Source organism: Haliotis rufescens, unplaced genomic scaffold, assembly GCF_023055435.1.
Source record: "Haliotis rufescens isolate VD_foot unplaced genomic scaffold, xgHalRufe1.0.p SCAF_1, whole genome shotgun sequence".
Lineage (NCBI taxonomy): Eukaryota > Metazoa > Mollusca > Gastropoda > Lepetellida > Haliotidae > Haliotis > Haliotis rufescens.
This window is the reverse complement of record NW_025963779.1, coordinates 43,606,097-43,627,128: the sequence shown is the minus strand read 5'-3', so window position 1 is coordinate 43,627,128 and position 21,032 is coordinate 43,606,097. Positions and strand designations below refer to the sequence as shown.

The 21,032-nt window shown below is 42.6% G+C and overlaps 2 protein-coding genes across 5 annotated transcripts in view; one reads left to right on the top strand and one right to left on the bottom strand.

Moving 5' to 3' along the window:
* LOC124124464 (5'-deoxynucleotidase HDDC2-like) overlaps positions 1–21,032 on the top strand; it is a 157,484-nt gene that overhangs the window by 69,981 nt on the left and 66,471 nt on the right. For 2 of the 4 annotated variants that reach the window (XM_046487639.2, XM_046487641.2), the window contains exon 6: positions 13,284–13,393. The exons of 1 other annotated variant lie outside the window; for it this stretch is intronic. In XM_046487639.2, coding sequence (XP_046343595.1) covers positions 13,284–13,387 — 104 coding nt within the window. In that variant the 3' untranslated portion in view covers positions 13,388–13,393. Of the gene's footprint in view, positions 1–7,373; positions 7,674–13,283; positions 13,394–21,032 lie in introns of those variants that run through there. One more of the 4 variants, XM_046487640.2, reaches the window with a different exon arrangement.
* LOC124124468 lies at positions 15,824–17,408 on the bottom strand. The gene is made up of 2 exons (XM_046487647.2): positions 16,245–17,408; positions 15,824–16,090 (listed from the first exon to the last, which is right to left on the bottom strand). The coding sequence occupies exon 1, from the start codon at positions 17,091–17,093 to the stop codon at positions 16,716–16,718; it is 378 nt and encodes a 125-aa protein (XP_046343603.1). The 5' UTR covers positions 17,094–17,408; the 3' UTR covers positions 15,824–16,090; positions 16,245–16,715.

The following is a 21,032-nucleotide window of genomic DNA, read 5'->3' as shown; positions in this document are numbered from 1 at the left end:
TATGGCAAAAATAGCAAAAATACGATAAATTCAACATTAGCGGTTATTGTGTAATAATGTGGTTTGAAATCCTCATTCTTTTGCAACAGTTTATTATTTCAGGCTGTATTGGATATGTCATATTTTATTATGTTAAACTTAAATATCTCCTAAGGTATTACATTATGGAATGCGACAAACTTATCGAACAAATGCTCAAAGAACCTGATCAACATGCAGATCAACATGTAGATAAATCTTTAGATAAACATAGAGAAAGACTCGTGGCTTTGGTAGCTGGTGGAAAATGTTCCCAATATTTTGGGGAAAATTATACAACTGAAAAAATTGATAACCTGACCGACGAAGAAATTAAAAAACCATACGCGTGTTACGAGTCTAGACTGGGAGCTACCATGACTAAAACAATAGGGTCGGCTATGTAACAACTATACACAGTCGTAGCTAGTACGTTTCTCCCTATCCCGGCAGAACATTGCATGTATTTACGCGAATCTCTCTAGAAAGACCCATTCATCGAACACGCTATAAGTGCAGTAAGCTGTGAGTTTTATCAAAGATACAGAATGTTCTTAGCTCCACTCACCACAGCTTTAATAACGGCTAGGTATTGTCAATTTAAACATACTTAATAATAATGGAGACACAAGTGACACCACAGATTGTGGAGACACAATCACAACACGTGAACAAGGAAATACCAGCGATTGCACAATCACAACAGATTGTGGAAACACAATCACAACAAGTGAATGAGGAAATACCAGCAATTGCGAAATCACAAGCCAGAGTTACTAAGAACCCCAGAAAAATCGCCGTTGGTAAAAAGGGTGCGTTAGCGAGGAAGGCGAAACTAATGCATAATTCAAATATTGAACATAGTCGTCCGATTAAAACTTGGGCTCCCTATGCACTAGGAGTTGTTGCTATAACGGTGGTATGGTTGTTTTATAAGACCGGAGAAGACAAAACGTCACCCCCGATTACACAACAAGAAGTTCAATTAGAGGTTAGCCCCCATATTATGCTATAAAAAGCATGACTACTCCAGTTACAGACGGTAAAATGTTGGTAAAAGCAACATATCATTCAGCGGTGGTCAGCGGCTTGGCCATTGGCTATGCCCGTCTAGCTAAAATGATTACGAAAGCCACACCACCCAAGCTAGATTTTAATGGTTATGATATCGGTATGATCATTCTTGATATTGGATTAGCAATGGCTACAAAAGATATGCTCATCAAACAAGGGCTTATCCCGGAAGACATAATGAAGTAATTAAACATTTGAATATTTTATATTCATATAAATATGGCAACAATTGCGAATATCTAAGAGGTTGGAAGATGGATATTAATTCCAACATGGATATTAATGATGTTAAGCCCATCATATCGAGCAAAATTAACGAGGAATTAGATGATTTACATAGTATAAAATACCAGCTGAAGATTAAAATGTCATTGAGTAAAAGTAACACAGACGATAGCACTGAATATACCGAACCATATTTCCGAGGCAATCAAGAAGTTATAACCGAATCCGATACTTTCAGCACATCATTAGATACATCAATTCAGAGGATACAAGAATCTTTAGAACGCTGGACTAATAAAGGTTCGGGTTGGGGTGTGGATAAAATCAATAGTTTATATTTAGATAGAGCAAATTATATGCCTTTCAAAGGTGGATCTTATATAGATTTACCCCCGTATTATAAAAAGAAAAAAGCCATAATTAATGTAAAAAATAAAGGCGATAACTGTTTCAGAATGATGATAAGATCTGCATTGTTCCCCGTAGATTCTAAAATTGCAAATAGACCTTCTAGCTATCCTCAAAACGATGGAATCAACTTTGATGGCATAGACGAACCTACACCAATATCACAAATTGATAAGGTGGAAAAGCAAAATCATTTAGCTATAAATGTTTTCGGACATTCTAAAGGAATTGTTGTACACAGGATAAGCTCCGCTCCAGAACATATTCCCAGAATCAATTCATTTCTGATCGAAAAAGATGGAAAATATCATTATACATGGATAAAGAGTTTAAGCAGGCTATTATACGATCAAACAAAATATAAGGGAAAGAAATATTTCTGCGAAAGATGCCTGCATGGGTACAGCAGACAAGATCTATTAGAAGCGCATAAAGAAGACTGCAGAGGTGTTGGACAGACTGCTATCAAGATCGATATGCCTAAAGAGGGAAAAAATATATTAAAATTTGAACATTATTGTAATCAAATGCCAGTACCGTACGTAATTTACGCCGACTTCGTAGCACTTATCAAACCTATAGAAAATACTGAACACAATACTGAATGTAGTTTTACATACAAAACTCAAGAACATATTCCTTGTGGGTTTGGATATATAGTTGTAAGGTATGATGGGAAAACAAACCCGCCCGTGATTTATAGAGGTCCCAATGGAGCGGGAAAGTTCCTAGAATATCTACAAAATGAAGAGAAAATAATCAGGGAAAATGTATCGTGTAAGAAACCCATGTGTATGACGAGGGATGATTGGAGGGCCTATAAGAAGTCAAGGAGTTGTCATGTTTGTAATAAACCCCTGAATGGGGATTCCGTAAGACATCATTGCCACGTCAAGGGTAATTATCGGGGAGCCGCTCATAACGAGTGTAACTTGAAACTAAAATGAATTCTCAAACCATACCCATCCCCGTGGTGTTTCATAACCTTAGAGGATATGATTCTCATCTTATTATGCTAGCTATCTCAAAGACCGACGGCGGTTTAACATGCATTCCTAATGATATTGAAAAATATATATCATTCTCGTTGACTAAAATTATACATTATACGGACAAGGATGGGAAAGCCAGAATAAAGCAAAGTAATGGGCTCAGATTCATAGACTCCGTACAGTTTCTGTTATCTTCCCTGGACAATTTAGCTAATGCGAACAATCCCGATGACTTTACAATAACAAATCAATATACCGATCGGTTAACTCGTCATTTGTTGTTGAGAAAAGGTGTATATCCTTACGAATATATGGATGATTGGTCAAGATTCGACGAAACTAAATTATCATCCCTTGAATCATTCTATAGTAACTTAACAGAATCTAAAATAACTGATGCCGATTATGAACACGCTCTGACGGTCTGGGATAAATTTAGTTGTAAGAATTTAGGTGATTATCATGATCTGTACTTAAAAACCGATGTACTGTTACTCGCCGATATATTCAAGATATTTAGAAAGACATGTTTAAAACAATACGGCTTGGATCCGGCATGGTACTATTCAAGTCCTGGACCATCGTGGGATGCATTGTTGAAGAAGACCTGTGGAGAACTACTCACCGATTACGATATGCACTTGTTTATTGAGAAAGGATTAAGAGGTGGTATATCGATGGTAGCGGTAAGGTATTCTAAGGCTAATAATAAATTAGTGGAAGGATATGATCCGAGTAAACCCGACACGCATACATTAGATCTCGACGCCAACAATTTGTACAGATGGGCTATGAGTCAACCTTTACCTACGGGTGGTTTTGAGTGGATCGATGTGAATGATATCGAAGTGAATGATATCAATGATATCAATGTGAATGATGCGAATAAAGGGTATATACTAGAAGTTGACTTGGAATATCCAAATTCGTTACATAAAGATCATAACAGTTATCCGCTAGCTCCCGAAAGATTAATGGTTAATAAAGATTGGATGTCGGAATATCAACACTCCTTGATGGGTAATACAAGGTTAGCTAACGTAGGAAAACTCGTACCAAAGTTGATGGATAAGACAAAATATTAAGTTCACTACAGAAATCTACAGTTGTATCTATCGTTAGGTATGAAACTTAAGAAAATACACAGAGTTCTAAAGTTTGATCAAAGCCCTTGGATGGAGCCCTATATAAGGCTGAACACAGATTTAAGAAAGATAGCTACCAGCGATTTTGAAAAGAACCTATTTAAGCTCATGAATAACCCAGTATTTGGTAAAACTATGGAGAATCTAAGGAAGCGTGTTGATGTTAAATTAGTCAGATCTAATGAGGAAGAAAGACTTAGGAAACTTATAGCCAGTCCGTCTTTTAACAGAAGCAAGATATATTTGATAACGACTTAGCGGCGCTGCATATGCAGAAGAGTAAAATAAAATTCAACCGACCGGTGTACGTTGGTATGAGTATTCTTGACTTGTCAAAACACTTAATGTATGACTTTTATTACAACGAACTTAAGAAGCAGTACGGAGATAGATGCGAGTTGTTATATACCAACACAGATTCTTTGTTGATGGAAATACAAACCGAGGATCTGTATAAAGATATGGCAGAAAAAATAGATATGTACGACACGAGCGATTACCCAAAAGATAATCCACTGCACAGCGTAGTAAATAAAAAGGTGTAAGGTAAGATGAAGGATGAATGTGCTGGGACTCCTATAGTGGAGTATGTCGGATTAAGACCTAAGATGTATTCTATAAAGAAGTCTGATAATGGAGAGATTAGAAAAGCTAAGGGTGTTAAGAAGTATGTGGTAAAAAAGCATATCAAACACGAACAGTATAAAGAAGCATTATTCAACGGTAGAACGTTCAAACACGAGATGAACTCTTTAAGAAGTTACAATCACAGGATATATGGATTAAGAATGAACAAGACATCAATATCCCCCTTAGATACAAAGAGATGGATTGATAAGGATGGTGTAACTACGTATGCTTATGGTTATGGTGGTAATACTGTATCCGTTGGGAACTATGAGCAACTCTTCTCGTACAAATGCCCTGCCCAGTCCATCTTTAAGATAAAAAAGAATAGGCTCTCCTTCTTCCATAACCAATCGACTAATGTTATATATCTTAAGGGACCAAATCGGATCGGTTGCGCGACGTAGGCCTCCTTCGAGTTCACCAGGCTGGTATAAATATCTTACGCTTACTCTATCCGGAAGTTTTTGTTCTTTGCCTCTCCTCAGTGCTGAAGATTCGGAAGTCACGGATTTCATTTTAATTGCATCAGATGGTTTCTTCCCGATTAATCTCGTTACTTCATTATTCAGCGCTGATACAACAGCTGATAATCGTGTCACCCAATCGGTTGATCTTATTCGATCCGATTTCATTTCGATCCCATACTGATATCCAAACAAACGTTCCGCTAATGTCCGGTTAAATCTTTCAACGATAGCGATTTCGACATCATGCTTTGTTAACAGTTTAGTTACTGATCCCATAAACTCGCAACCGGGATCTACTTGAAATAGCTTAGGCCATTTTTGTGGTCCGCGTTTATATATGTGACTCAGTGCATTAGCTACTTCTGTTGAATCTTTGGAGGTTAATGGCTCAGCCTCTTTGTATCGACTTGCCACATCCACTACGGTTAAAGCGTATTTATACGTGTTGCGTCTTACCTTATCGTGGGGAAGAAACAAGAGGTCAGCCTGATGAACTTCATTCGTTGTAAAAATATCAAACTTCTTCCTCGGTATATAATGCGGTGCTGGTAAGTATATTTGCCACATCGCTTGTTTCTTTAACCAATCCTTAGCCACATCTTTAGATACCTTAGCCGCGGCTCCTATACCTTTCCAATATCCTCGTGGGCTACAGTAAATTTTATTCGTTATTAATTAATATTGATGTTTCTTTTAATACGACTCATGACGATCGTTAAATCGCATCAGCGTTTACACATAAAAAATCCCCCCTGTAGTGGTGGTATAGGTATATAAATCTGGCTCCAGTGGGGTTGCGGCAGAACCCCTATTACCTATACTACTCCTTATTTACAATGTGAAAATAAGAAACTGGCTTCTTTATTAAATCTCACTTGTGTACTACCATCAGACATAATGCATGTTCTTTCATCAACAGGTAAATGATCAATATTGTCATCTTCTACAAAATCAAAGTTATTTCCAGTTCTGGCATTAAAGTCCCCAATAATGTTATTTCACTTTGAGGTTAGTTTTCTTTTAGCATTTAATTTATTTTCCAAATTTTCAATGTCATCTTTACTAGTCTTTGACTCAGGTATGATGTATACAAACACAAATATTAGGTACTTTTCCTGAATATTTGCAATGATCTTGAACCCTATTTCACCTCATTGCAGAGGAATGACCAGTACCAACATCATGTCGGTTGTCCAAAATGTTCTGGTCCAGATCAATATCCTATCTGAAAGTAGTTCAAAGCAGCATTAAACCAAACTCATTCAAACTACAGTCAAGTCCCATTAATCCAACATACAATGCAGTTGGTAGCATATGATTATGTCGGATTAATGAGTATGTCGGATAAACAAAATTAAGTAGTTTCAACATTTGTGATTGAAAATCGAACATCTACTCAATAGATAACAATACAAACACATTGTAATAAAAAAGAAAAATAATCACATTGTCATGTTTCATTGTTAGCAGAATATGTTTTCTAATCATGCAACCTCTAAAGCTTAACACAAAACAACTGTTACGGACTGTATGACTGATTCAAAATACTTTAAAAAGCATAGTCTGGAATGGAAATCTCCAGTTTGAAACTGGTACTGCAAAGATCAAGAAATCTGCTTTCTTAGTGGCTAATGACGACTTCCTGTTAGTCATTTCATTGGTCGGTCATAGTTCGTGAGACCCGTGAAGATCCGGGGTGGAATAGGTCTTCACCAACCCATGTTTGCCGTAAAAGGCGACTATGCTTGTCGTAAGAGGTGACTAACGGGATCGGGTGGTCAGGCTGGCTGACTTGGTTGATGCATGTCATCGATCCCAATTGCGTGGATTGATGCTCATGATATCAATCACTGGATTGTCTGGTCCAGACTCGATTTTTTACAGACCGCCGTCATATAACTGGAATACTGCTGAGTGCGGTGTTAAACAACAAACAAACATAGTTCATGAAAGGTTGTTCTGACGTGACCTGTAATGGGATGTCCTCTGTGGTAGCGAGAACTTGTATCTGATTTTAATGAGATAGAGGTAATCTAAACATGTGATTAATCCTGTTTTGTTTCTTTAAAGCATTAATTGTTTATTGTTAAGCAAGTTTTTCTCTGCAGCCGTTGTAATATGCAGCTACCAGCCGACTCATCGCATCAAAACAAGGGGCTGTGTACTCGCCGGAGTATGACCATGGAGTACGCTGATCACTGTGTCTGATTAACAAGACTGATTAATGAGTGATTTCGGTAATTTGTTGCAAATTAGGTGTGTTAGAGTCAGAGTGCGAGACTGTCAGATTAACGGGTCTAAATAGCACTGATTTGATCTGTTCCCATCATTAGTATCTGATAAAGCCGAGTGTTGGATTAACAAGACTTGACTGTATTTTCCTCATAGATCTATATTTGTGTTTGTATTTCCAGGAAAATTCAAAACTGAACAAGTTAAGGCGTGGGTGCAGTCGCTCGAGGCCACTCGGAATACCACACCAAATATGTAGCCTACCTGGACGATGCCATGTGTGAGACAGAGTGAGGCATTCTTGCACAGATTCCACTAACAGTCATTGAAGGCTTCCACCTGGGGTGTTCTGTTCTGTCAGTGTATTGCATTATCCATGGCTCAATGCAATACAGCTGTAACATGTTAATTATGCACAAGTCCACAATACACTATTCATGTGTAAGAAATGATAGATTTAATAAATAGAAGAGAATCATTTACTTATATTGTTTTGTTCAAAACATCTATTTCTTGAATTGACAGTAATAGTGTGCTGTAAGAAAACATTCCAAAGTGAGACATATTTGAGCCCCAAAAGACCATAATTGTGCAAAACAGGATACCAACATGAGAGATGGCTTAGACATAGAGTAGCACATTCAGCCTAAGTTCAGATATAGACCCAAGCTGAGGTTTTGAAGTTATATGCGACTAAATCCTTCTGAAATTGATGAAAATTTAATGTAATTCTTCAACATGTGTCATGTATGTTTTACAAAGTTACATTTGCATATGGATTGTTTTTTTGACTTCACAATGTAATAAAACACAACAAGTATAAGTTGAGACAAAATTCTTTTGTCATAAGTCATTGAGCTCAATTTATATTATAACGACAGAGAATTGTTGAGATGAATCATTTCTGCAAAGTAGCCAACAGGCAAAGGCATTCCTTAAGTTAATTTTTCAGTTCTTATCAGCATCACCATCGTTTGGGGGTCGGAAAAAAATAAATTGTCCCTGAAAATTTGTGAAAAAATAATTCAAGCGTGCTTCAGACTGTTGAAAAAAATAAAGAAATTGCCTGTCACAAAAACTACATTGTTGCAAGGTTGTTTTTTATATAAAAATCAGGTTCAGAGTTTTAAATAAAAACATATCTGGTTTTGTAGATGTAGCTGAAAAAATATCTAATCTAGATACAAAATTCCAGATTATCAAATGGTTGGTCCCTTACATTTAACAGTAACAAGGAAGCGAAAAGTTAGGATTTGCTAGCATAATACTAGTATATATTTTGGCGAGATCTAAAACATGTTATTTTTTTTAACTTGATTTCTGTGTGTTTTTATACTATCACATTTTTATTCTTACTATTCTTAACCCAACTATATATTCAGCAACACTGATCATAATCCATCACCAAGAATCTCAAATGACCCTTTCATGGAACAAGATTATCAATCATACTGTATAATGATGATCACACTGAGTACCATGAAGAACTGAGACAGGTTCTGAAGGGATCAATGAAACTCACTGTTCTTTTGCCAGTGTGGTACACACATCTGCCAAATGATGCCTTCCAGAAAAGCAGATGTTCATATAACTGTCAGTATTCAGAACATGAACAATGAAATTAATTCGAAAGAAGAATATTTACATGGGTGAACAATATGGAAAGAATTGTATATCAGATGAGAAGTTACTGTGGTTAGCATACCATGTCTCTAAACAAACAAAGCCAATGATGCCGAAGTTTTCTTCAACACTGCTCCCTTTATTTAAAGGTTCAGTCTCTTGCCATGGTGTGTCATACCAGTGGATATCTTAAACAAATATGAAACATCAATGCAGAACAACCAGCCTCCATTATCCTCCGAAACAGGTTCTATTATGGCGTAAAGGGCAAAACACCTGATAAAATTATACAAATGGACCACAGTGATGATACCAGGTGTTCGCAAAAGGGATAAGCATGTCCTGCATTGTCAGTATCAACTGCCATTCACACAATTTGCATAAAAGTAAAGTACATATTTATTGCCTGATGCCAGACATCAGTACACCTGCCGTGCGGCCTCTAACAAACCAGACTTGTGATGGATGGCCCAGAAAATCCAGAGACTTAATAGTCCATGAACTGATTTCATTGAAACTAATAAAAATGACATTTTTTTATTATGTGTACCAGTGCAGAGATTCTGTTGCCTTTAAGTAAAGAAAAGGGTGAAAAGGCAATCTAAAGACTTGACATTCGGGAAACCAGTTATCATTATTAAAAAGCAGCTGTAGTGGATGTTACCTGACCTGTTGGGAGAAGACCAAGTGATCTTTATGATTGGTCTCCACATTGAGACATTAAAACTAATTGGCAAATGATTGGAAGGAAATGGTTCAGTTGATGCTGTCAGAGCTGAAGTAGCTTCTCCCTGGAGGGCAGAATCATACCTTTGTGGATCGCATGTGAAACAAGCATGATATGCCCATCAAGTCTCCGTAGCTCCCCTTTATATTCTGCTCAATGTGGCATGGAAGAATTATGTTACAGACTGAGTCTTAGCAACAAGGAAGAAATAAATTGGTACGTTTTGATTACTGGTACACAACCATCATGCAAGAGAGTCTTCTCTTCCTGTTAATGTGAAGTATCAGGGAAACCAATTTTAGTATGTAGGTTGATGCATTAAACCAGATATATCCATGTTTATATTTTACAATGGATGCCAGAATTCATGAGGACAATACAGGATCTAGATTGTCATCATCCAATAGTGAAAAAGAAGTTGGTAGACATTTGTGACACAGCAGACAGCTAAAGCCTTTTCATGTTTGTCACATGAGAAGGTTCATGAGCAAACCAACAGAGATATGCAGACACATGGTGGAACAATTGGACTTCTTGCAAATGATAGTGCCCTACTGAAGTGGATTGTCGCTGGTCCTGAAATGTCTAGGATTTTGAATGAGTTTGAGACTCGTTTGGTCTTTTGAAAGGTGGGATAAATGAGAGTCATCATGAAGAGCAGAACCGATACTGCAGCTTGAAGACAGGTACAAGAGAAAAATATGGACCAGTACAACGGTTGGCAGAGAAATCATCTACACCATTACCAAAAGACAGGATTAGGTGGGGATGAGGTGATGTGAAATGGGTAATAACGTCGCATCCAAGATTACTGCACTTATTTTGCGACATGTAGGCGTTCGGTGTGTATTCTTTTGTTTGTTTGTTGTTTAACACCGCACAGAGCAATATTCCAGATAGATGACGGCGGTCTGTAAATATTCAAACCTAGACCAGACAATCCAGTGATTGACATAAGCATCAATCGACGCAATTGGAATATGATGATATGTATCAACCAAGTCACCGAGTCTGATCACCCGATCCCATTAGTCGGCTCTTATGACCTATTCTAACCCTGATCTTTACGGGTTGTGTATTCTTTTACTAGTCCTGACTGGTGCCTGACTGGTGTTGGTTTTATGGTCCTAGTCCACTGAAATGAGATGTCACATTTTTAAAATGGCTGCCAAACTCAGTCACTGTAAACTGACTCGAGTCAGTCCTTGTTTTATCCCCTTAATGCCAAGCACAAGGAGGGGAAACAAAAAGTACTATAATTTAACTTCTTTTGGTATGATGTGGCCGGGGATCGAATTTTTTAAATTCAGCTCTCTATAAAAAAGGCTATGGAGGCAGTCTGATAGTGGAGAAAGTTTGCAAAACGGATGGGATTGCCTTAAAAGTCAGGCCAGCGGGTAATACTAAAAATGGATTGCAGAATAATCAAACGAAACGTGCATATCTAGGCATATCTCAATTGTCCAGAAACGTATAGTTTTGCTCATTTAATTGAGTTTGAATCAAAAGGCATCTTCAGCAATGTAATAAACTGATAATTATAGCTACATACCGAGAGTCCATACCGATAAGTCAGTGTCTTGACTGTGTCTTTTCTTTGATGAGAAGGTTGGTTGGTTGGTTTATCGGAGATTTAACGTGCGCTTTCCGCGTGTAATAATAACACTTTAGCGTATCTCGCACATGGGGTTGCACTTATACTATTGGGGGAAAAAAGCGTAATGAATAAAATAAAGAAGTACAACCCCCAAAAATGTAAATTCTAAAAACCTAATCTAAGAAGCTAAGGGGGGCGGGGGTTTGGCTTGGTGGGGATAAGAGAATAAACAATAATATGGAAAAAGTTGGGCTTGGGTAAAGTAGGCGGGCGAGCGTGTGTGTCGATTTGGCGTCTGCTGCCGTCTAGTGGAGCTGCCCGTCGAGTAGCCTGTTGGCTAGGGCAGCTTCCTCAGGGCTGAGACTCTGGAAGAGGGCTCTTGTCAGCTTTGCGGCGCATTGGGCGGTGAAGGGAGGAGTCGACTTGAGATCACAGTCAGCCAGGAAGTCGGAGAGATCCTGGTAACTGTGGATCTCATGTTCGAAGCGCTCTTGCCCCAGGAACTGGACCATGACCAGTGGAGGTGGCGGTTTCCTGGAGCTGACGTAAAGCTTTCCATGCTCATTGGAAAGGGCGATGGAGTGGCCGGGCTTGTTATGGGCTAGTACCTGGGTCGCTTGGTGGTCCAGGTCCATGTGGGGGTCCTCATCCCTACCTAGCGGGTCGGTCTGGCAGAGACTGTCGCTAAGGGAAGGGCCAGTCACCTCGAGGTCCAACACTGCTACTGGGGGTGGAGGGGCGGAGGGGTGGAGGGAAGGATCACCTCTGTCTCCATCTGGAGGACTGGAGGGGCCTTCTTCTTCTTTGGCGGCCTGGCCTTCTGCACCGGGTGGGGTGCAGGAAGGGTTGGGGCCGGAATTGGTTCCACCTGAGGCTTAGGCTTAGCCTAAGCTTTGCCCAGAGGCCTCTTCCTTTGACCAAGGTCAAAGGAGATGGAGAGGGTGGATGTCTTGGACTTATATGACGTCTTGAGGGAGTAGTCGCCAACCCGGTAAGCCAGCAGGGGCTCCAGGATGGCAACTAGCTCCCTCCGAAGTGACTTGGAGAAGTCTCTCATTATGAGGCGTGAGGTGCGAGCTTGGGAGGACACGTCTGCTCGGGGCGAGTGTCCACGCTGAGATGTTTGATGAGGTTTCTCACCAACCTTAGCGTGTAGGGGTGTGATGTCCTGGGCAGGAAATGACAGTGTTTTGACTACTCTTCTTTCATTAATTAACGTGTTTGGCATCCCTAATTAACCTTTACTAAGAATATTTTCTGCAAGTGGATATTCGCGAATGTCATAGGGCTGACACGACACGTGTTAATAACTGTCAAAGCGCTTCTAAAATTACAACACATACTTTACATCTATAGATTAGTATTATATCTACCTATATAACACTTTAGTGTCTCATATTGCGGTAGCAAACAAGGTGCTCAAAGTGAAGCCCATTTCCCTCTACATTCTCTCTATCAGAAGTGTTTGGCTTGTGTTGGGTTTGACTTGGCCCGGGCTGTCAAAATCAACTTTAAACACACAGATGTATCATCAAATGGATTCACATCTATAGATTAGTATTATATCTACCTATATACCACTTTATAGTGTCTCAGATAGCTGTACTTAAAGAAAACAAGGTGCTCAAAGTGAAGCCCTTTTCCCTCTACATTCCCGGGCGGTCCAAATCTACTTTAAACACACAGATGTATCTTCAAATGTGTTTACATCTATAGATTAGTGTTATATCTACCTATACACCACTTTATGATGTCAGAGTGTATCGCATTTAAATCAAACTGGTCCGTTAAAGTCAAGCATTTTTACTGTATTTTCTTAAGAAAATCTATGTCAGATATGTTCGATCCGACTTGGCCCGGGCTTTCAAAATCAACTTAAACCTCACAGATGTATCATCAAATAGATTCACATCTATAGATTAGTATTATATCTACCTATATACCACTTTATAGTGTCTCAGATAGCTGTACTTAAAGAAAACAAGGTGCTCAAAGTGAAGCCCTTTTCCCTCTACATTCTCAACATAGTCTCTATCAGAAGTGGTTGGCTTGTGTTGGGTCCGACATGGCCCGGGCGGTCCAAATCTACTTTAAACACACAGATGTATCTTCAAATGTGTTTACATCCGGTTTCGGTTTGCGCAGGGTATCGTGGGTCATGCATGAGCATCCAAGAGGGCGGCACATCCGTTTCCGGGAAGGAGGGGGAAAACCCCAGAGAAGCGCACGTACCAGGTGAAAAAGATTGACATTGAAAGAAGCGCGTATAAAATCCTGCATGTGTACTGTTTTTGTTTTTTTTTTCTTTCTAAAAATAGAAGAGGCGGTGGTGGTGGAGGAGGGAAGGGGTGGTGGTGGTGGTGGGTGGCGGGTGGCAGCGGGGGAGGGGGGGAGGGGGAGGGCGGCAGAGCGGGGAAGGGGAGGGGGAGGGCAGCGGCGGAGGGGAGGAGAAGGAGGAGGCTGGTTCTTTGTTTGAGTTTGAGGGTCGTCAAAGCATGAGGATGAAAAGCGTTCTTTCGGGAGAGATGCGTGGCCCTGAAAAGGGCCGTTGGTAAACAAACTGGAAACTGGAAACGACAGGAAACGGTAGGAACACTGGAACACTGGAAAAACTGGAAAAACTGGAAACGATTGGAAACTGGAAAAAACAGTGGAGCAGCATGTCCCATGCGTTAGTCACTTTGCTCAGATGATCTATCTTCTTCATACTCTACCTCCATCTCATCCTCGGACTGAAGGTGTCGTCGGCGCTTTGAAGAGTGTTTTCTTGAGGGGCTTCTGTCCCGTTTTCTTTTCCCTAGACGTGGAGTGATGCCCGCATGGAGTTTTGTGATGCATTCTTTTAGGTCGAGAACATCGACATGCATGGCTTCTATGAGATGAAGCACTTGTGTTACTTGTGTCACTGGTGTCGATGTGGACGGTGCTGCTGACGTTTTCTTTCCACTGGGTTCTTGGCAATCTGCAGAGAAATGACCTACAACTTGGCAGTTGTAACAGGGGCCCTGAGGAGTCTTCTTTCGACTGGGTTCTGGGCAATCTGCAGAGAAATGACCCACAACTTGACAGGTGTAACATGGGCCCTGGGGAGTCTTCTGCTTATCTTGACTGCTTATCTTCGGACAGACATAGTGATGGTGACCTTGAGTGTGGCACTCGGTACATGTCACTTCAGGGCAGAGCAGGTAACTGTGACTGTCGGTCTGGCACTTCATACAACTGTATCGAGGTGGCATGGTTGGTTTCATAGAATGCAGTGTGTGTGTGTGTGTGTGAGTGGCTTCGCTCTTGTTTTATAGGAGAGGCACTGGAACCCTGCTTCCTGGTTGGTTCGTCACGCAGCACCCCCGATTGGTTAGTTCCAGTGTCTGGCCTGCACCTCAGTTTTCCAAAACGGACCGACCCCTGTGTTTCTTTTCCATAGGAAATGGATTTTACCATGGGAGAGAAAGCACAACCCCTGTTCGACCAATCAGAGCCCTACATGGTTCGAGCGCAGTCTCTGATTGGTCGACAACCCAGGCTTCTGATTGGTCAGATTTCGATCCTGTTTTTTTCTGGGTGTGCATTTCGATCCTGTTTTGTTTTTCTTCATCCTACAGACAACATAACATTTATGTTTGTTAAACTTTTTTCTTCTTTTTTTAATCCCCCGCTCACATGAACAAACACAACAAAACAAAAGTCACAGGATTAGGGGCTTCCCTGTGATTTTTGTGAACACGAGGGTGACCACAAGGGCATGAATGTCTGTACACTTTGAAAAAACCCCAAAGAAACTTTGTCACTTGGGGTGAACAAGACACTCAACTCTTCTCTTCCGTGCTTCTTTGGACACCAAACGTCTGCATTTTTCGTTCACTTCTCCATCAGGACAAAACACACACAAGTAATCGCAGGGGACTTTGGCATGCTTCAGACGTTTTTTCTAGGGTTTGTCTGTGGCTTCCTATTGGCAGAGTGTCACACCGCAGCAATAACTTAACACGGTCACCTCGTCCTTGATAGAAATAGCCAGCCATGGCCATGTCATAAGGGGTCTGGGTCATCTGTTTAGGCCACATTTGAAAAGACCTCAGATGTTCTTGAAATGAATCATAGTTAGGATGAGAAGGATGACACAAGGTGTAAGAAGAAAAGGTCCCTCCAGAATGTCACTGAGTTGCCATGTGTCGTCCATAAAGAGTGTGTCATCCATAAAGTCAGTGCGTTTTCTCGCTTGTTCTCTCGCCTTTTCAGGCACCCACTCGGTATCGGGGACATCTCGGGAGGATGGCATGGCATTCATAGACCGTCTTTGTCCCATGATGACTGTGACTCACTGAAGGAAGGTCTGGGAGTTCGCCTGCTTTTATGAAAGTCTCCTCCCCCTTAAACGGAAGGTCATGACATCATCATCATCATCACGTGACGTCATCCTGTGTTTGGGCTGACTGACACACGGCATGACACACAGTGGTAGTGGTGGTGTGTACTGGAATGACTGACACCAGGCAGCTGATCTTTCAAGCATGGCCTTTTTCTTTTATCTAATATTTTATATGTTATTCTTTACTTTTTTTCTTTACTTTGGTGTGCACTGACATGACAGACAGACAGACAACGTAGACGACATCTCAACTCAGCCTCTACCCTCGGTTCGGCACCCTATTGGAGTTGAGATCAATCAAGACACAAAGAGTCAGTTCAATCAAACACTGTTTAATAATGAACAACACCAACAACCAGATACATAGGAAATACGAAAAGACAATGGAGGAGGGAGCGCTTTGCATGTCCCTACAACAACGCGAAAACGTTTCCTCTTCCATCTTCATCAAACTCTTCCATCTTCAAGCTCTTCTAGTGAAGATGAGGGTCACCATAAGATGTGGTCCTCCATCATACTGTCCCAAACAGGTCCCAAACATGTGAGAGGTCCATCAGTAAAACAAGTACAGTCTATGGCCTCCCTGAAACAGACATGACACATAACTTGACCACTGTTGCAGCTTATGTTTCTTAACATGTTGTTGTGTCGGCAGACACTACATTCACGTTGTAGGGGAGTGAGTTGAGCTTCTCCATAAGGATCCTGGTCAACGGCGTTGCAAACCATGGGCATACCTGAGGAGAAGACATTAACATCTTCCGGTGATGCTGGAGACCAAGAAGCATCAAGCAGGGTGGGTGTGTCCAGATCCATGGAAGGGAGGGTTGTCAGCTTGAGCGCTTCATGATCATCACTGTCACCGGTCGTCATCATCACAGGCGCATTCGGTGAATAGGTTGGCTCCTGAGGGATTTGTTCCCACCACTGTTCTAACACGGACTGCGCTGAACTGGCATCAGGGGAAGGAAGGATGGGTGTCCTGTCAATCCAACAAGAAAAGAACCTTTCAGTATACTCACTATCATCGTCATGCATTCGTAATATTCATCATCATCATCATCATTATCATCATCATCATCATTATCATCATGGCATACACATCCCAAAGGATAGCATGGTACTTACAGCTGTTCTTGATGAGAGATCTTCAGAGACAATTTCTTCCGTGGTCGTCTTTTTTGCAGGTGTTGCAGGTGTTGCAGGTTTCAAAAAGGATGTCCCCTTCGTTTGGGTGTCTGCTGCTGCTGCTGCGGCTGCTGTGCTGTTGTGATGGTGGTGGTGGTGGCAGTTGCTGCTGTGGTGGCAACTGCTGCTGTGGTTGTTGCTGCTGCTGCTGCTGCTGGTTTGCTTGTTTTTTTCTTCTGGGTCTTCTTTATCGTCTTCTTCGGTGCTACTTTCTTGGGTTCAGTCAGTTTCCTCATCTTTGAACGTTTCTTGGCGTACGCGTCGTCGGCCTTAATCTTTGCACACAACATGTCGTACACTTCACCACACAGTTCAGCAGTCATGTCACCATTTCCATCTCCACTGCTTCCTTTACCACACATGTCGCTCCGTGTCTTGGCATTCATCCGTTTCGACATGATGTTGTCCGGATTTTCTGTTCGTTGTTTCTTTCCAAGTCTTCACGGATGTGTGTCAACACTTGATGGTAATCTCTCCAAACACGTGTTTCTTCCAGATAAAACGCCAACAGCCAACACAACGAGAGGAACATCAATCAGAGGGATGATGTTGTTGCTTGGTCCGTTCAGTGAAAAGTGATGACCGGAGAGCGTTGGTCATATTAAAAGGCACTGATGTCCTGCCTTCTGATTGGTCCGTTCCAGTGCCTGGTCTGAGTCTCAATTCTTCCAAACTGGACTGACCCTTGTGTTTCTTTTCCATAGGGTCAGGCTTGTAGCATAAGAGAGAAAGCACAACCTCGTTTGCACCCATCAGAGGGCCGCCTAAGGCAAAGGCGGCCCTCTGATGGGTGGAAAACCCAAGCTTCTGATTGGTCAGATTTCAATCCCGTTTTTCTGTAGGTGTCCATGTCGATTCAGTTTCGATCCGTTGTGATGAAATAAAATAAAAAATGATCTAGTCGACCCTGCGACCCACCAGGGCAAGGGTCTCGTACAGCGTGACCCAAGCAGCGATGGCGACATTGAAATGAGAATGGGGGGTTTGGAATTCTTCCTTGTGGGTATAGGTCACTTCCACCATGTGTTCGTTGACAACGGTGACATCCTCGATGGTATTGCGTTCATCCCTCCACAAGGCAAAGTACTGTACAGGATCGTTCATATAGATGTTCTGACTGTAGTCTAATCGTTGTCCAAACTTGCCCCAGAGCGAATTCAGTTGCATCTTGGCAATCGTGCGAAGTCCTGTTTTTTTTTCGATGCGGTCCTTGCCCAACCCAATGCCTTCTTTGTCATAGATCTCCTGGATGTAAGCGTCATGATCCTTACATCCCTCGGCTTCGCTGGCTTCGAGCTTCTCCTTGAAATGACGATCGATATAAGTGTCAAAAAGTCCTACTTGCTGGGTGTCGGTGTCATGCTGTGCAAAGGTGTCAAAATGCCAAACGTCGTAGATCTGAAGCACCTGGTAGTCATACTTCTTCACGGCTTCATGGAGTTCTATGGTGACGTACGTACCCACCCATGACCTCTCTTTGTCCGTGTGCTTGCAGGGGGAGTCTGACCGGGTATCGGCACATGTACGGCACAAAGGACAGAGCAGTTTGTCACCCGATCTGTAGGGCAGTAGCGGATGATAGGACACGACATTGGATAAGTCCTTTCAGCTCAAACAACGTGTCCACAGGGAAATGCTCCGGTCTTACAAATGTAAGGATAAAGGGAACAAATATCGATGTACTTGATGGTTCTTCTTGGGCTTCATAGCATAATCGCTTGGCATTGGTGCGTCCTCCATAGAAGGCATCGCGAGGGTTGAGTGGTCCAGGGACGTGGATACAGTGGGGTCCCTGCAAGAAAGCACGCAGAGCGGAGTTCTCCTGTTGCATTTTTGTAAACTCGTGCTCCCACAGGATGACGATCCGTTTTACCTCAGGGTGACTCAGGCGGTAGCGGGTGTCGGTATAACGTGCTCCCAACGACGTGCCCAGGACTTGATTAGGTTCCCAACATTGGGTCTTGTGACATGCCTGACACCCATTCAGAAACACCCCAGGAATTCGTAGATGGTGGCTGTCGCTGGATCGTAGCCATCCACACTGTACCGATGTTGACCCTCTCCACACGTGAACTCTTTTCACCTCCATTCCTGGCGTGCTGGAGGTGCAGATTGGGGTCCGTCTCCATCAGATAATTTAACCAGTGCATACAGGCCTGGGAATAGTTTCTTTTGGATTGGTAGCCTTGAGGTGGAAGAATGGCAATGGTATTGGGTTTCAGATCGTGTTTTCGGAAGGATTTCATGGTGAACGCAGCAGCTGTCATCACCTCTACAAAGGGATCCATGCGAACCGACCTGATGGCGTTCTGTCGGAAGTCAGCGCATCCCCGTCTCAAAATGTCCACATCGCTCTGGCAGTAGGCTAAAAGTTCTCCTTGCAAGTCAAACAAGGCTCCTTCTTGCACTTTTTGGGTATGCCACTGGAGGAAGGCTGTGCGTTCCGCGGGAGACATGCCATCGGGATCGTACATGACGGCTGGTGGATAGGGACCTCTGTAGGTCTGGTTGGCTTCGGTATTGAAAAAGTGTGGAAAATACCCTTTCTTCAGTTCTTTCAGCCAAAAGCTCTTTGGAAATGCTTTCAGTGGGTTGGGTATGAAATTTAAACTGTCTTCGAAACACAAGCGTCCCAGGGTGACCTGCAAAATCTGTTGTCCATTTCGAATCTTGGTGGGGAGTTTCACCAGAAGGGGGTACAGGCCCTTCAGGATCAAGTGCAAATCATAGGATTGGGCATTATGTGCCATCACATAAATGCGGTCCTCCTTCTGGACTGTAGTGGTGGTGGTGTTCTTGTTCTTTGTCTTCTTTCTCTTCCCCTTTTCCTCCTCCTCCAACGGGGTGAGCGCATCCACTTCCATGGCATCCTCCCCTTCCAAATTCGCCTCCTCCTCCTGGGGTGATGAATGTCGTTGACGTTTTGAAGAGTGCTTTCTTGGGGGGGTTCCATCCCGTTTTCTTTTCCCAAGGCGTGCTGTTGCCCCCTTGCGTGTGCTGTCCTCCTCTTCCTCTTGGTTCTTCTTCTTGGGTTTTTCAGCCAGTGTTGTCAACCACACACACACATCATGTCGTGTGGTGGGGCCTCGAAACACGATCTCACCGCTGGGACCATAACCTTCTTCTCTCCATGGACAGTGTTCGCACAACTCATTGCTCACTTCACTGATGCATCGTCCACATCCTAACTGCACCACCCACAAATTTGAAATGTGTTCCCCCGTGTCTTGCATGCATTCAAAATCATAGAAGACATATTTGATGTTGTCTCGTATGTGATGTTGTTCCTCTTCCCCCTCCTCCTCATCCTCTTCTTCCCCCTCCTCTTCCTCATGGGCTTCACGGAGGCGTGTCATGTAACAGCGATGGTCTGGGGTCATGGGTTCTCGACACACTAAGCAGGGATGTTCTTCATCTGAGCACTCGTGGTGAGCCATGGGGGTCTCCAAGACGCGAACCAGCTGAAAACAGGTTCGGCACCTGTGAATCGATTGACAGGCGCTGGGTTTTCCCTCTGACGGTGACTGAAGATGTTGGGTGCAACACTGTTGATTTGGGAACCAGCGTTGACATGTCAAGCAAGGGATCCCGGGCTCTTCCTTGGGAGTGGAGGCAGCGGTGGCAGCGGTATTGCTTGGTGCAGGGATGGTTTTCGGGATGGTCGTAACGGTGGTCGCAGCTTTCGCAGTAATGTGTAGACGCATAAAAAGCTGGCATGGAAGTGATCACATCGTAGTGCTGATCATGATGATATAAATGCAGCACGGTGGCGTTGGGTGGAGCCTCATCACACTTGTACATCAGTCTCTGGTCCACCTCTTGACTGTAGACTTTCAGTTGATAATTCAGGGGGGCCAAGGCGCGTCCCACGCGTGCTAGTTCGTCCAGGCCCTGACAGGGACCTTAAGGCAGGCCAAGACGTCGAAACAAGTCCCGTGCCCGTGTGACTTGAATGCGACTCGATTCGTTCTCGTCAGTCTCATTCGCTGGTTGGTCCATTCTGTGGTCAGAGGGTTGGGCTTCTGGGCATAATGCTGTGCCACCACCAGGGCCCGTGCCAAACAGGATTGATCTGTGTTCTTGATCCGTACAATACCTTGTTTGCGTGTTAAAAAGGCTTCAAGTCCAATCACGTTTTTCACACGGCCACTGCCTGATCCTAGCCTGTCGGGATCTGCTACGTGTACTAAAGTCACAACCATGGTGGCATCGATGTTCAGGTCTTTGTTGGACTGTTGAACTTTTTCCACGGCATGCAAAATATCTAGCCCATGGAGATCTTCAAAGCGACGAAAGGGAATCCGTATGGGGGTGTTCAAAGCGGAATGATCCATACC